General features: G+C 40.1%; 1 protein-coding gene across 7 annotated transcripts in view; it reads right to left on the reverse strand.

The window, feature by feature from the left end:
* Positions 1 to 14695, reverse strand: part of ARHGEF10 (Rho guanine nucleotide exchange factor 10) — a 116239-nt gene that overhangs the window by 54260 nt on the left and 47284 nt on the right. For 6 of the 7 annotated variants that reach the window (XM_065834202.2, XM_065834198.2, XM_071807007.1 and 3 more), the window contains 7 exons: positions 11992 to 12069; positions 11571 to 11750; positions 10168 to 10284; positions 8047 to 8139; positions 6384 to 6554; positions 4426 to 4571; positions 1263 to 1438 (listed from right to left, as the gene is read on the reverse strand). In XM_065834202.2, the coding sequence (XP_065690274.2) occupies positions 1263 to 1438; positions 4426 to 4571; positions 6384 to 6554; positions 8047 to 8139; positions 10168 to 10284; positions 11571 to 11750; positions 11992 to 12069 (961 nt within the window). The remainder of the gene's footprint in view (positions 1 to 1262; positions 1439 to 4425; positions 4572 to 6383; positions 6555 to 8046; positions 8140 to 10167; positions 10285 to 11570; positions 11751 to 11991; positions 12070 to 14695) is intronic. The other variant, XM_065834199.2, reaches the window with a different exon arrangement.

Genomic DNA, 14695 nt, shown 5'->3' on the forward strand with positions numbered 1-14695 from the left:
CTCGCTAAAAGGCAAGGATTTGGTCTAATTAGCTGTGAATTTGCTGCACAAAGTTGCAGTATGACTATTCCACAAGCTGTTCCTCCCACACTCACCTACAAGAGGGACCCCTAATTCTAAGTGACACATTCCCTTATACACACTCCTCTTGGGTCATGCATACACCAGCTAGTAAATTATAATATAAGAGCTTTAATCTCATTGTCTAAGTAGTCCATTAATGCTTAAAAGGAGGTACAAGAATGAAGTTATCCTTGAAACTGAGACGTAAGTACCCATAAAAATTTTCTGTAGCTACTTACAAAGGGGGCAGCAAGAAGACTTGACAATAATAATCCCGAAGAATACGGAGGGTATTAAATGCTGCAGCTGCACCTCAAACCATTCTGATGTTTATGTCTCCTTACAGCACTATTGCAGGAAAACTCATGAGGCCAAGAGTGTAATATTAAATACATGTAGCATGAAATAATACCCAGAGCTAGCACTGAAACCCATGTAAATTACAGTCCATTAATAGGGATCACAATCTAGATATAATAAATGCACTTAAAACCACAATACTTAGCCAAAATACAGGATATAAAAATAACTCATTACATATGAAAGGCTAGCTACCAAGTAAGCTCTTGAAATTCATATATCTCTTGAGGGTAGTTGGCAGGCCTATAAGAGGGATTAACAAGCACAGAAATAACTTGCAAACTTCAGACCCTGAGGTCCTTTTTGCAGGCGGCTAGCAGGAAAATACCTTTTGCCACACTGCTTCAAAAATTGAAGATTTTTCTCAAGCACTTGTTACTATGTTTGAAGAGGGAGATATGATGAGTTTGAGAGAATTAACTACGCTGCAGTAACCACTGTGTGCCCAGACTCACTCCACAGCAACGGAGTGACTGGTCATTTTCAGTTAGAAAGATGCTTTAACTATGGGATAAAAAAACCGATGCATGACCAGCTACCATGGGACAGCTGGCACACCATACCAAAACCACCTTTTTGCATGCCCACATACAGTCACGCTTTAAAACTCTTTATGCATTCATGCATAAAACTAAACCAGGACAAATTCATGTTGCAAGGCAGGAGACTGGCTATAACTTTATGGATTCTCAGTTTCCAAAGAAAGACATTATATTACTGTTCATGTTACAGAAGTCTTCAAGCACAAAATGCTTTCCTTTGATTTCAGTAGTCCATTGAAATTCAAATATGGATTTTAACAAAACAGCCTGTAAAGGTCAGTAACTCCTGTCACTTACTTGGCTTTGAGTTAACGACGACATTTTCAGCAGAGTGCTGGGGGGGAAATCTGCAATTCTCGCCTTGGCCCTCGCTGCTGCCATACTCTATGACTTCCACCTGTCCCAGCGGTACGCTCCACTTCAATAAATATCTCTGGCCAGTTGTCACGGTGCCACTGCTTTCATAGGAAGAGCTGGAAGATGCACAAATTATTGCTGTGACAAGCAACTATGTTTCATGGCATCCTATTTATTATTTTAGCTTCTGAAATCTGCTGTTTATCAGTCTGAGTACTGTGCACAACTTTAAACAAACACATGCATCAGGCTGGTTTTTGTGACTGACCGCCCCTGTGAGTGCAAAGAGCAGCTATGTAGGTGCAGATAATCTTGTTTACAAACAGCACACGACTGCCAACAACAGTCCATACATTTCTATAACAAAACAGAAATTATTGTCTTTTAAAGATCAACACGGATTTTGACATCCTTATACAAGCACTTAGGATGATACCATGGCTCCATCCTTTCCTAATTCTTTTGGATTATGCTGTCTTTCAGGACAATACTTGAAACAGTGCTCAAAGGAAGTAATTGTTGCGTTTAGGAAAGGATGGATGATGGGACCTTTAACTAACTGCTGGCAGCAGGAAAGACAACTTAACTTCTCAAAGGCTGAGAAGCTAACATTTCTGCTGAGTCCCATAGCCCAGGATGTTCTTTACAGCAACCTCCACAACTGCTGTGGCTTCTGAGAGCAACCCCACGTGAGCTGCGGCTGCTAAAGGCAGAGTGTATCACAACAGGCATTTCAGAGGAAAAAGCACACAGAGGGAGCTCACTTGGAACAGTAATGGCATTAATACTCCTCTTCCTTTCTTCATTCGCTATTCCCATTCAAGCACATATAGCAAACATTTATTATAAAGGACAAAAGAGATGTTACAGTGAACAAAAAAAGGTTTAATTTACAGAAAGCATGACTGAAGTAGAGAAGCTAAATGTTTGGGAAAATTCTGCAAACAGTATTTATTGAGAATAGTATCTATGTACTATGTACCTACACACTATGATGTTCAGCTAGTCAGCTACCTATTCACAACACTGTCATACTTTTGTTTCAATGAAGAGGTAAGTATGAGCAAAAAGCACAAGTGCCACAGCTTAAGTAAATATTTATACACTCTTGATCTAGTTCAGAAGAAAGAAAACAAGACCAGGCAGGACACAGCTGTTCAGTCACTAGGAATAGCATCCACTCCATCCAACTCCTGCTACTTAAAAGCCAGGTTTCTGGTTCAAGCCAGTCATCTGGACTACATGTGAAGAAGGACCTTCTGAGGGTCACGTGCTCTGTTGAAATACCGATCTTTTGCCAGCTACAGAAAACTGGACTGGAACCAGTGACCCCCAGGCTCCTGGGATATCTGACTGTTTCTGTAAAGGTTAGACAAAAGGTGGCTAAGAGAAAGGAGCTGATACATACTGCACAGCTACATGTATGTGTGCAGCTTCTGAAGAAGTCTGCGTCTCCTGGGTAAATCTGCAGGCATGCGCCTTGAAAATCACCACTATAACAGAAGCCTATCTTAGGTAAGATCTCTAACTTTTACACAGCTAAAATGAAGAGAAATAAAGCTCATCCTGCACGAGCCAAACAAGTGAGTGGTACATTCTATAGCATATGCTTATTTTTAACAAAAAACTTCTTGGACTGGATACAGGTGTCATATGTGAAATCTGGTAGATTATTTCCTTCAGTCTTTAACTGTATTTTGCATGACAAAGGTAGTTCCTTCTGCAGCAAAAATCTAGGAGTGGTCTGTGAAATGATGGAGGAACACTAAACCCACACACATGACTTGCAGGTGGACCCACCTGCAGCTGAACACTGAGGAAGTCACAAACCCTTTTTTTGCTAGTGAATAAACCTAAAAGTGCATTCAACTACTCTAAAAAACATTGTTAGATAAATAAGTGGGTTGGAAAGCAAACATTAACTGCTAGAGAAAGCCACAATTAAATGTTTTCAGAGTTCGCAAACCCCATGACACAGGTGTGCCCAATTACCATCCCAAAGGAGGTTGCTCAGAACCAGTTAATGCCCACAGGAATTAACTTCATAAAGAACCCAGAGACTTGGCATAATCAGAAACTTTTCACATGGAAAAGGGAAACAGACTGCATACTGCCACTTCAGGGACAAATACAGAAAATCCAAGACAATGATGGTATGGAAGATAAAATGTAAATGGTTAACAGCAATTTTCTTGCAGACAATCACGAGAAAATATCCAGCTGTGACTAAATAACAGAAGAACTCATAAGGAAAAAGAACCACAGGATAATTGACATAAGCTCTTTCATTTTCTGAAGTGCAGTTATTACACGGCAGTTCTTGCTCACTAACATGAGACAAAGCATTCACATGACTACAAAAATATGTACTGTATTCACACATCAGTAATAAACTAAAATATCAGCTCATACTAGACTTAGGAAAAGTTATTATTGGAAGATTTTAATGGTCTACATTTTCTCTGTCAGGATATACCATCACACAAAGCAATTTATGGTACAAGCAATACTTGAATGTGAGTGTGACCTTGGCATACACAGAAGTACAGTAACAGTAAAAATTACAGCCAACTAAAACACAGAAGACACAATGAAAAAATGCTTTCTTCAAAGCACCTCAGCTCTAATGCTTCAATGTTTCATCTTGGAAATGATAACTCTTCCCCAGCTGGAACTTTGTTAGTGAGTTCCAGCTTTTTTCTGGCTACATACATGAGCTTTGTGTGTTGGTTTTTTGTTTTTGTTTTTTAAATTTGCAACATGTGTCAAGTTACAGATTTGTGTGTGTGACAGTATGAATTTAAGGAAGAGGAGAAAAAAAAAACCCTACCTCAGAATGCCTGCACTCTCCCAAAGACTAATACACAGCAATAACTAGACACTGAAGAGCATTTCTATCTGTAAACTCCAACTGACATAATTTTCTTACCAATTTACTCTGCAAATTCCAAATGTCAGACTGTAAGAAAGCTAGTCAACCATTTATTATGACTACTGATAGAAAGCATTAGCCATGGTAAAGACAACAGTAAAATTTTTTTGAGTATCATTTATTCCAGCTGAGGCTTGAATGATCATTTTAAAAATACAAATCAAGTCTTACCGAATATTTACTGTTGCACACATCAGCACATCATTTAACATGAAAAGCCGTCGTTCTTTGGTTTTGATAATTTCACCTTTGTCATTGTAAACCGTCTCAACCATATCATCAGTCCGTACGAGGTATCTGTTTCCACTGCTGAGTAGCTAGAGTTTAAAAACAACCAACACTGTACATTATACACAGTAGATCAAACAACTGGTGGAAAAAAAAAACCAAAACAAAACAGGTTATCACCTGCTATCCTAGTACAAGTGTTTCAGATGGATGTGCCAAGTGAATTACGCCTCTTTACTGATTTGTTTTTCATTTAGAGAAACAGCAACTTCTGCTGCCTGCAATATGGCCTGCAGGGGTTTCAGTCTTAACATGGAATGCAATTGTTCTGAAAATCTTGCACACTGATAAAGGTCCCCTAGCAAAAAAACCCCGTAGCATCCAAAATTTCTGTTGTTTGCTTCCCTTATCTCTTCTTTCACAGCCCATGTAAGCGCTACGCACAACCCCAGACTTCCCGAAGGGGGATGTTGGTTTGGGAGGAGGAAGAGACCCCTGCCTGCCCCATCCCCTGGGCAGGCACAGGCAGCAGAGCCTGTGACTGGCGGCTGCCGCAAGCTCTCGAGAACATAATGTGTACAAATGATGTACAGTGTGTGAGTTGCTCCTGCTGTTTGCCTTCGAGGTCTGAGTATCAACACTGTGTGCAAGCATGAACTGGTGCCTCACAGGTCACATACTCCTCCGTAGCGGCCAAGAGAACAGAGCGATCTGTAACTCACCTGTTTTTCCGATTTATTCACCTTTTTTACCACCCGTTTCACCCTGCCTGGTACTGTTCCAAAACTATTAAGTCACAAGGCACACAGGGCCCTACGTGATTTGGAATGACTATCCAGGTATATCTTAATCTGTCCCCTGGTGCAGAACACACAAGATTTTACAGTTTATATGGGCTAACAAAATGAAACATGTACCACCATTTAAAAAACACATTCTGTGTCTTGAACTCCTTCAACCGTTCATAGATGATTCGTAGCTGCTTCAAGAAGCAGGAGTATTAAAACTAGAAAGTGATATGTCTGAATCCATCTTCTAATGCACTTAGAATAGAAATTCAGTATCCCATTTTTTATAAATAGCCTAAAACAACCATGTTCTGGTTGACTACCTTTTTCCTGAAACCTACGTTTTCATGTATCACAAAAGTATTCCTTGCTGTCTTTCAGCATGTCCCCACTACTCCATCCCAGAATGAGTCCAGTATAATCATCTGTAACTTCATGAAAGCAATAATTGAAGTACTTATGCCCCAACTCATGGGAAAGGAAGGAACATGTATGATGCAAATAAGGCTAGTATACATATATCCACAGTACAGACAGCTACGAACAAGTTCAAATTAAGAAGACTGTTACTTCCTTCCTACTGAATGTCTTCTACAGTTCCTTAAGGGCATTTCTATTGAATGATCTGAATAAGTGAATGAAACATACTGGGATGTTCCTTAAAACAAGGAAGATATTGGACACATTCAACAGCATATCTTGAACTGCTCCACAGTCACAAGCACTGCAGTATAAGGAACTGGTTCCTTCCTTTATACAGGAGTAACTCCTCAGTTCCTGGATAAATTCACAATTTAATTTTGAATTTAAGAGAAGGTGTGCATGAGACTTTACTACAGGATGAGGAAGCAGCTTGATCTATGCACTGCCAAAAACCACTATGACTCCTGCTGCTATTTCAGCACATCACCTGCTCCAGCACTCGGTGGTTTAACCAGTGAGCCTGTCGAGTCCTGGAGGTCCCTCACATCTCACACCTACAACTAGAATATCCCCATGTTGTTGTGCTCTACAGAAAAACCTCAGGCATCTCTGGTGTCTGTTCTAAAGACTGCTCAAGGCTCAGAAACTAACAATATGCTAAGTCTCCATCACACATTCTTACTTCCTAACCTTGTTCAGATAACGTTCGTTCATTGCTTTTGCTATTTGTTTTATTTCACAGCGCTGATCTGCATCCCTTTTTCTTTCATTTAACTTCTCTGCCAGTGTTTCAAGTTCTGTAAGAGCCATCTGTAGAGGTAATCTGTCGGGATGTCCTTTATTAGTGTTCTTCAACATATCCTGAGGGGAAGTGATAAAACAAACAAATTTCAAAAATCAGATTTAATTTCAAAGTCAAGTTCAAAAGATTGCAGGATGTAATGTTATTGCTACATTCTTTACCCAAGTACTACTAAAGAACAAGGCAAATGAACACCTCATGAATATTTAGACAGCACATTGCTTATTTTCCTGAATACTTTAATAGTTCTTAAAAAATATACTGAACAGGGTCACATATTGCTTATTCGCAGGAATAAAGTACAGCAAAGGAACTTGAAAATAAGTGTAAAAAAAAAATGCAAATGTAAAGGGAAATTAAAAAATATACACAGTTTGAAAATCAGTAATAAGACACATATGTGTCTGTAAACAATGATTTTAAATTAAACTTTTCTGATATTTACTGTTGTAATATTGTATTATCTTTACTACTATTATTATTCCTCATTAAAACACTGACAGCATGCTCATTCCAAAGTAGGAGATGTTACTTCATGGAGGTTGAAAAAGCCTCTAAAAATCTTTTCCTTTTCTAAGCATGCAGTGGAACAGCATGAATGAAATTTTTGCTTCTTTCCCATAGCACTTAAAAATCCCTACATATTCACTACAGCTTCCTGCCGCAATACACTCCATTTCTTCTGCTAACTCAAAAACTCTCTTCATGACTAGCTACCCACATTTTCCCACCACGACCACCACTGCTCCTTCTCCCTGGACCCGCACCCCAAAGCCTGTCCTCCTCTGAGACTCACAGAATGTCAGGGATTGGAAGGGACCTCGAAGGATCATCTAGTCCAATCCCCTGCCAGAGAGAACACAGTTAACTGTAGTGCTCGCTGGGACAGACCTGCTGCGGCCTGCAAGGAGTTACAAACAGCACAGGGTGGTCTGCACTGGCAAACTGTGCTTTCCCTACAGCTCGACTCCCTGTTAAGAGGAGACCTGAGGACTCCCTGTCAAATCCTCAGACTGCATGGGAAGGAAAACAGGGTCAGAAGGAAGCTGCAATGCACCCCAGTGGGTCCTGTGAGCCACATAAACAGGTAGAGAGTGAACTTTTGCTCCACATCCCATATATATTCCAAACCATCCAAGGCAGGAATTACATCCTCTTGTATTTTTCTTAAATGTAAAGTAATGCCACAAAGTTCCCAGTGGTGTTTTGAAATGTTATTAGCCAACTAATTCACATTAAAAAGTAGCACATTTGAACTACAGCTTTACTGCAAAGTGACTTACAAGGTAAATATAAACTAGCAAGTAATCTAGAGTAAATCTACCTTACTAAGATTTTCCTGCAGCGTATTTACTGCCTGTCCCTGCAATCAGACTACAAGATCAGCACATTATGATGATGCACTGAAACTTTTTCTTTGTTATTTCCCCATGATCCAGCGGTCACTTCCACGGGAGTGTGCTCCTCCAGCAGAAGACAGCAACCGTGCAATCCCACAAGCAAAGCACATAAGAATGAAACAAGAGCATCCCTTTGGTAAACATTATTTACCTGCAACAGTAGAATGAACTGTGGAAAGCGCTGGATAGGTTTCATCATTAAACCATACAGTGTAATACGATCAGGGCTTGACTCCTGGCACTGCTGCAATGCAAAAAAACCACACTGTTTACTACGGTGAGCGTATTTCCGTCAGATACAGAATGAAAGGAAAACATTTCCTGAAAATTCTTTTATGCCATTTAAATTAATTGTAACGGTGGTACTATAAAGATTCCATTTACTAGAAAGATTTTGTTTAAAAATATTAAATATTTTTTTTAATCATTAATAAAATGATGGCATGTCACTGAACTGAAATCTCCTTAAATAAATACAGCTGGGATAAAGCCACATCAGCAATGCAGCACCTACATATATATATATCTCAATACAGCACATTCATGCTTTTTACACAAACAGTGCCCTGAAACATCTGCTTAACTTCAAGCACAACAAAGGGAATGTACTTGTTCATGGTCTTATATTTGAAAAATGTAAGTGATCTGTTGATTTATAGTCGTAATTTACTATTGCTGCTCTGTTTCTTGGGGCTAAGAGAATATAAATCTCTACCTATGTGTTTTTAAAAGGAAATCTAAAGAAAACATCATAATCTCAGTGCCATGCAAACAAAAAGAGATTTTCATTTTCTTTATTAAAAGAAACTCAGGAAAAGAACATTGATTTATAGTTGGAAATAAAAACGTAAAAATCCATTATTTTGGTTTTTGGGACTGGCAGATAAAACCAGACAGATCTCATCTGCATATGCAGAAAAGTCCTGTTTGTATAAGACTTTTCACCATTTGGAAATATTTTGGCCAGAATCACAGCTAACCCAAAACACAGAGGGCAGAGGAAATATTCAGTAGTAAAAACAAAATTAAACTTGTGTTGTGCTTAAATTGCTATTTATTGCTACAACTATCAGCGTCACAACAATTTGTTTCCATACATATCTCCACAAACACTTCCCCCCCGCAACAGCAGCAGTGAAGATTCCGGTCTTCATTGCTGATAGGCAAAAAAAAAAAGGAATGTGCAGAAATGTCTTCTGTCCTCAGAGTTCAGTTCTGAGCTCCCAGCTCTGAGCAGCGCTGATGCCAGCAATGACAAACAATGATGAGAAGCGTAAGTTATGCCTCTATTGGAACAACGGGTTTTTAACAGCGTGAGAGGTATGAAGTGACTACACACTCACTACAGAAGTTTGATCTTTGTGGCTTCCATAATATAACCCTTTGTAGTGCTGGCTACACTCCAAACAGTTGTCAGTTAATTCTAAGACCTGGAGACAGATTAGGAATCAGCCTCCCTGCAACCACCCTCTCTGCAACCTGAGGGCTTCTCTATTTAGCTTGTCTAGGACACCCAGTTTCAGTGTTCGGTGGTCCACTGCACCAGACCTGATGGGGTGGCAGCTCTGAAGCACAACTCAATCCAGGACTCTCTGGGAATGGGACAAGCAGAGCTTCCAGGCTCTCAGTAGCATCACAGGCAACCTAAAAGCCTTGAAACAGATTTTGTGCACCCTCTGCAAGGTACCATCTCTAGGGATTCACAGCACTTCAATTGCATGTACCAGACCCTTAATGCACGTCACCAGAAGCATCATATTCATCAGGGTAATATGCTTTCTGCACAAAAACTTTCAATTTTAACTCCAAATTGGAAACATGATTTTCAAAATACTAGGAGATTGTTGTGGAACAGAAATCTAGTTATGCTGCTCTGCACAACACAATAAAGAATTTAGAAGTACAATAAAACCCAAATAAGAAGAAGCCACAGATGGTGAACTATTATTCGAAACTCATCTGCTTTGAGAGAATCCCAATATTTTGCTAAGTACAGTACATGCAAACACCAATAAACTGATCTGAGCAACAACAAAACCACTATGCATTTCAAAATACATCCTAGATATAATATCATATTATTCTGAAAATATAGTAGTGGAAGTGAATTCTCTGGGGATTTCTTTGTGCCAAACCCATAAAACATAAAACCAAAGTCCTTAAAATAGTCACACAATATATAGAATCAGCAGTCAAATTTCTTCCTAACTTATAAACAAGACAGTATAAATTATATCATAAATCCAGCTGGCTTAGGATTGAACAAACTCACCTTCAAGAAGTCTAAAAATGCAGGTTTGGTGGCACATGTCTTCTTGAGAATTCCTACTGCTGTACTGAAGTTGTTCACATACTCGCTGTACGCATCCAATACAATAGATTTAGAAAACTGAAAACATAAAAGGGTAAACTTTAACTGTAAATACAAAAGATCCCCAAAAGCATAACTATCTAAACCTCTGACTATTAAGGACTTGCCCAGTTTGGAGCTAAGGGTTTTGCTTGGCCTAGTCAGTACTAGATCTACAGAAATACCGGTGTTGCCCAAAATAACCTTTCTGTAGAAGACAGATTGGAAACCTAAAGATGTAACAGCTGTGAATTGCAAAATGTAAATTTACAGAAATAGCTTCATCTTGGCTATGACATGAGGGCAGAGCCTGGGGACTATGGGCAATCAAAGGGCATCAACTGAGAGTCAAAGTAGCTGCCGAGATGTGCTGATCATCTCACTGCTGCCTATCTTTCAGATTTGGCAAACCAGTGAAGTGCCAGGGCCTTCATGCCCCATCTTCAGCTTCAGGAAAGGGGATAGATTGTGTAGCCATGTGAGGGGTAAGATCATTGCTCATTGCCTCCATAGTAATTTTGTCCCTCTCATCTGCAGAGCTGGTCATTAATGCTACGTAATGTGTTTCCGTCAAAACAAGACAGGTTTGCTTTAAACAGTAAGTCTTTAGTAACCCTTTCACTTTGACTGGAATGAGTTCAGAGCACTCAGAGATACAGATCCCAGCTCTCCTACAGCAGGCATGAAAAGGTGACAATTTCCAGCAGCGGGGTGGCAACAAAACAAAGTACTCAAAGCAGCAGGTAGGCAGCTTTTTCTGTCCACACTCGGACTGGGAAAAATGCCTTACCATCAACCAAGGCCACTTCTTGTTTTCTCTAATTTCAAGCAGTGGCTAGTTCAGTCCTTTACCAGATGGGCTTCCATTAAGGGTGGAAAAGTATTTTACAAATACTCTTCACCTGCCCCCCCAGGCTCAGCTGAAATCCAGGAATTCAGGACATCACCTACTGTAGGCTTTTTCTACTCCAAATAAACACACTATATATGACTACCTACTTTTTAAGAGTTGCTGAGCCTCAGTTTCACCTTAATTTTGGTGAATTTGTGAATCTCTGTTTCCTCAGAAAAATAAACTGTTTAGCTAAATGTCTGAAAGCTTGATCAAAGCCTGCAAATTTTGCCCACAATCCTTTTATCTCTGCCCACCAAGCCAGACACATGTTGGTGTCTGTTTCCTTACCAGGATGGTACAAACACACTCTGACAGTCACCACAGGCATTGGAGAATATGGGAATAAAGTGGGCAAGTTAGACAGAGATATGGTGATGGAATGACAAGCCTAAAATAAAAACAGATTATCTGTTCAGGTGCATTTGCTTACTGAAGCAACAAAGACATCACCAATCATTTCAACAGAGTCCCACTCAGATACACGACTCGCCAGCGCAATCTGAAACATTGAATGGCACTGAAGAATTTCCTTAAGTCGATAAAAGACCATTTTGAGTTTTCTTTCACTCAGTAATTTTGGTTCCATATCTGAAAGGGGCTTCTCGTATTGCTGTGGGGAAAACAAAACAAAACAAAACCACAACATAAAAAGATTTTAATAAACAAGCAGAAAAGGTCTTCTAAAAGCAGAAAAAAACCCAACTTATGTAACAGTATATACACAAAAAATCTCTCAGCATTTGGCATGAAGCATCTTTAGTAAAACCTATGTGAGTCATACTACAGATTCTTTACGGATTTCACTATTTTTCAAATTTCCAAATTATAACATGCAAAACATATTAAGGTACCTCCAGGATTCTTTTGAGAGCATCCACGTAATTCTTCTCACTGTCAACTACAGAGCCCAAAATATACCTTCTCACAACCTGTTGAAGAAACAAAGTTTTGTCTGAAGCTCTAATTTGGTAACACGTTCATCATAGTTGGGAATGCTGATGATAAAATTCTCACATTAAGAAAACACAAAGCAATTTCAACACTGGAACTGCAATAAAATAACAGCATACCTCTTCAAAAGTAATCAAATTTACCATTACTGTAAAATTATTTATTTTAAAGAACACAATAGCTATTGTATCTATATCTATAATCTTTTTGACTGTTGCAATTTCAAGCTTTACTTTTGAAACTTGTATTTTAATTTTAGATGTATAAATTTAGGTATCAATGTCAATAATAAAAGAAATAGATTATGTTGGCTACTTTGGTGATTTGCTTCAACAAAATACATATCAACTTATCTAAAATCAGTCTTTTCTTTTTTCAATGTTTTATAAATTTACTAGGAGTAACCTGAAGGACAAAGCAGCATGTGCTGGTGACATGACAGGAAGGACTGGGGAACCGATTTGGGCTAAAATTTAAACTTCTTATGGTTATTGATTACATTTCTTGCTTGTTTCAAGGATTTGTTGTCACCCAAATCCATCGCCTAATCCAGCTCATCCCAGGGATTTCAAAAGCAGGACTAAGAAAGAAAACCACACAGAGGCAAGATCAAACCGCTCCCCACAACTACAAGGGAAGGCAGAACTGCTTCTTTTGCTACTTTAAGCCAGCCTAAATGGCCATGAAACTCAAATCTCAGAGTTGATTCTTTCTGCTCCTGATGCCCACGGCCTTCTTTAATTCTCCACACTTGTATTTTGCATTATTAAGTTAAGTGCAAGTTATGCAAGGATTTTCTTTCAAGTACTGGCATTTCAAAGGAAGACTTCAAAACTTTCTGAGGCCTCCCTTAAAGATTCTTGTGGTAAAATTAGTTGTGTCTAATATGAGTTTAGAATGGATTTAGCAGTGTCTTATTTGGTATTATGTATCAGCTGCTCTGGTAAAGGATACTAACTCCACTGTTAGTCACAGTTAATTCTTCTGAAAAGAATAAACATCTGTAGAAAATGTTTTTTTCAGGCTCCATAATACACAAATAGATACTTAGTAGTGCCTACGGGCTATTGCAACAGATACACAGAATTTATGAGAGACTTGTATGCAAGTCTTACATTTATGTTCACATTTTTGCTAGTAACAGTAGCATACAAACACACAACTTACCCTAAGAATTCAGGTCCCAGTGTTAAAACAAAGCAAAAGCTATCGCAATCAAGACCCAAGGCAGGACACAGTATTTAAGCAGACAGTAGGTTTAAACAAAAGCTGTTGTGCCACCTGGTGTTTAAAACCAGCATATTCATGGGTACAGCTCATCCACTAGGAGCCATGGGGTGAGCAGGGGCCCCTGGCCTCCACCTCTCCAGCGGGATGCCCAGGGCTGCTCCACGGCACAGGGTGACTCTGTCTCAGAGCCAGCACTTGGCTTGGCCTCTGTGGAGCTGCTCGAGCTTTTCTGTCACCTTCAGCCCACCAAAGCCACACTGACCAGCAGCCCCACTCTCTCACATGTGGCCTGCTGCACCCCTCCAATTTGGTATTGCCTCCAAACGTGCACTGCAGCATGCATTCAGATCATTAATATAGGCACTAAACATCATGGGATGTGTGTCCACTCCTGACGGACACCACTAACACTGGCCACCCGCTGGGACTTTCTACCATGGACTACAGCTGTTTGAGCATGGTGTCCTCACCTGTTTACCACTCACCTTCTAGTCCAACCATAATAATGATATCTCACCTATGCAGCTACAAAGGTGCTTCAGGAAGCTGCTGAAAGTCTTCCTAAACCAGAGGTAAATGACATCCTCTGCTGCATGCCTCAGAAAGTGATCTCCAAGGGACTCAGGCTGGCCAGGCACAAATGGACTCTGGTCCCTCTATGCTGACTGTTCCCGATCACCCTCCTGTCCTTCTGAACACAGACATAGGTCCCAGGAAGATCTGCTCCACCAGCTTCTCAGGCACTGAGATGAGGCCAGCCTGGATCCTCCTCCTTGCTCATCTTGAGAATGATAGTGTGACATTTACTTTTTTCCAGACAACAGAGAAAGGCCTTACCCTCCGCATCCTTAAATCCATCCCCTCTGGTCCCATTGACATCCATATGTCTAACTGGCCTCAGCACGCCCTAACTGCAGGTCTTGCCTCACCCCAGCAGGACCCGCCTCTGGGCTCAGGACTTTTGGAGGCCTGAGGACAAATCTCACCAGTAAAAGCTGAGGTAAAGGCAGCACTGAGTACCCTTTGTCACAAGGTCCCTGCCCCACCGAGCCCCAGATCTGTGTTTTTCTTAGCTTTCTTTTTGCTGCCAACAGCGCTGTAAGAAACCTTTTGTTTTTGCCCTTCACACCTGACCAGCTCCAGCTGAGCTTTGGCTTTCCTACCTCCATTCCTGCACACTTGGGCAGCTCCTCCTGAGTCGATAAGCAACATACATCATGACCCACATAGTGATGACTAGTTTGCTCCAAACTAAGACCACTCTGTTTTTCCAAAAGAGGGTACTTTTTTTAAACTCCCTAAAAAAACCCCAATGCCCCCCTACACCAAATCCAAAACCAACCAAACAAAAAAAAATGACAAACACACACAAAT

This window comes from Patagioenas fasciata, chromosome 3 (assembly GCF_037038585.1).
Source record: "Patagioenas fasciata isolate bPatFas1 chromosome 3, bPatFas1.hap1, whole genome shotgun sequence".
Classification (NCBI taxonomy): domain Eukaryota; kingdom Metazoa; phylum Chordata; class Aves; order Columbiformes; family Columbidae; genus Patagioenas; species Patagioenas fasciata.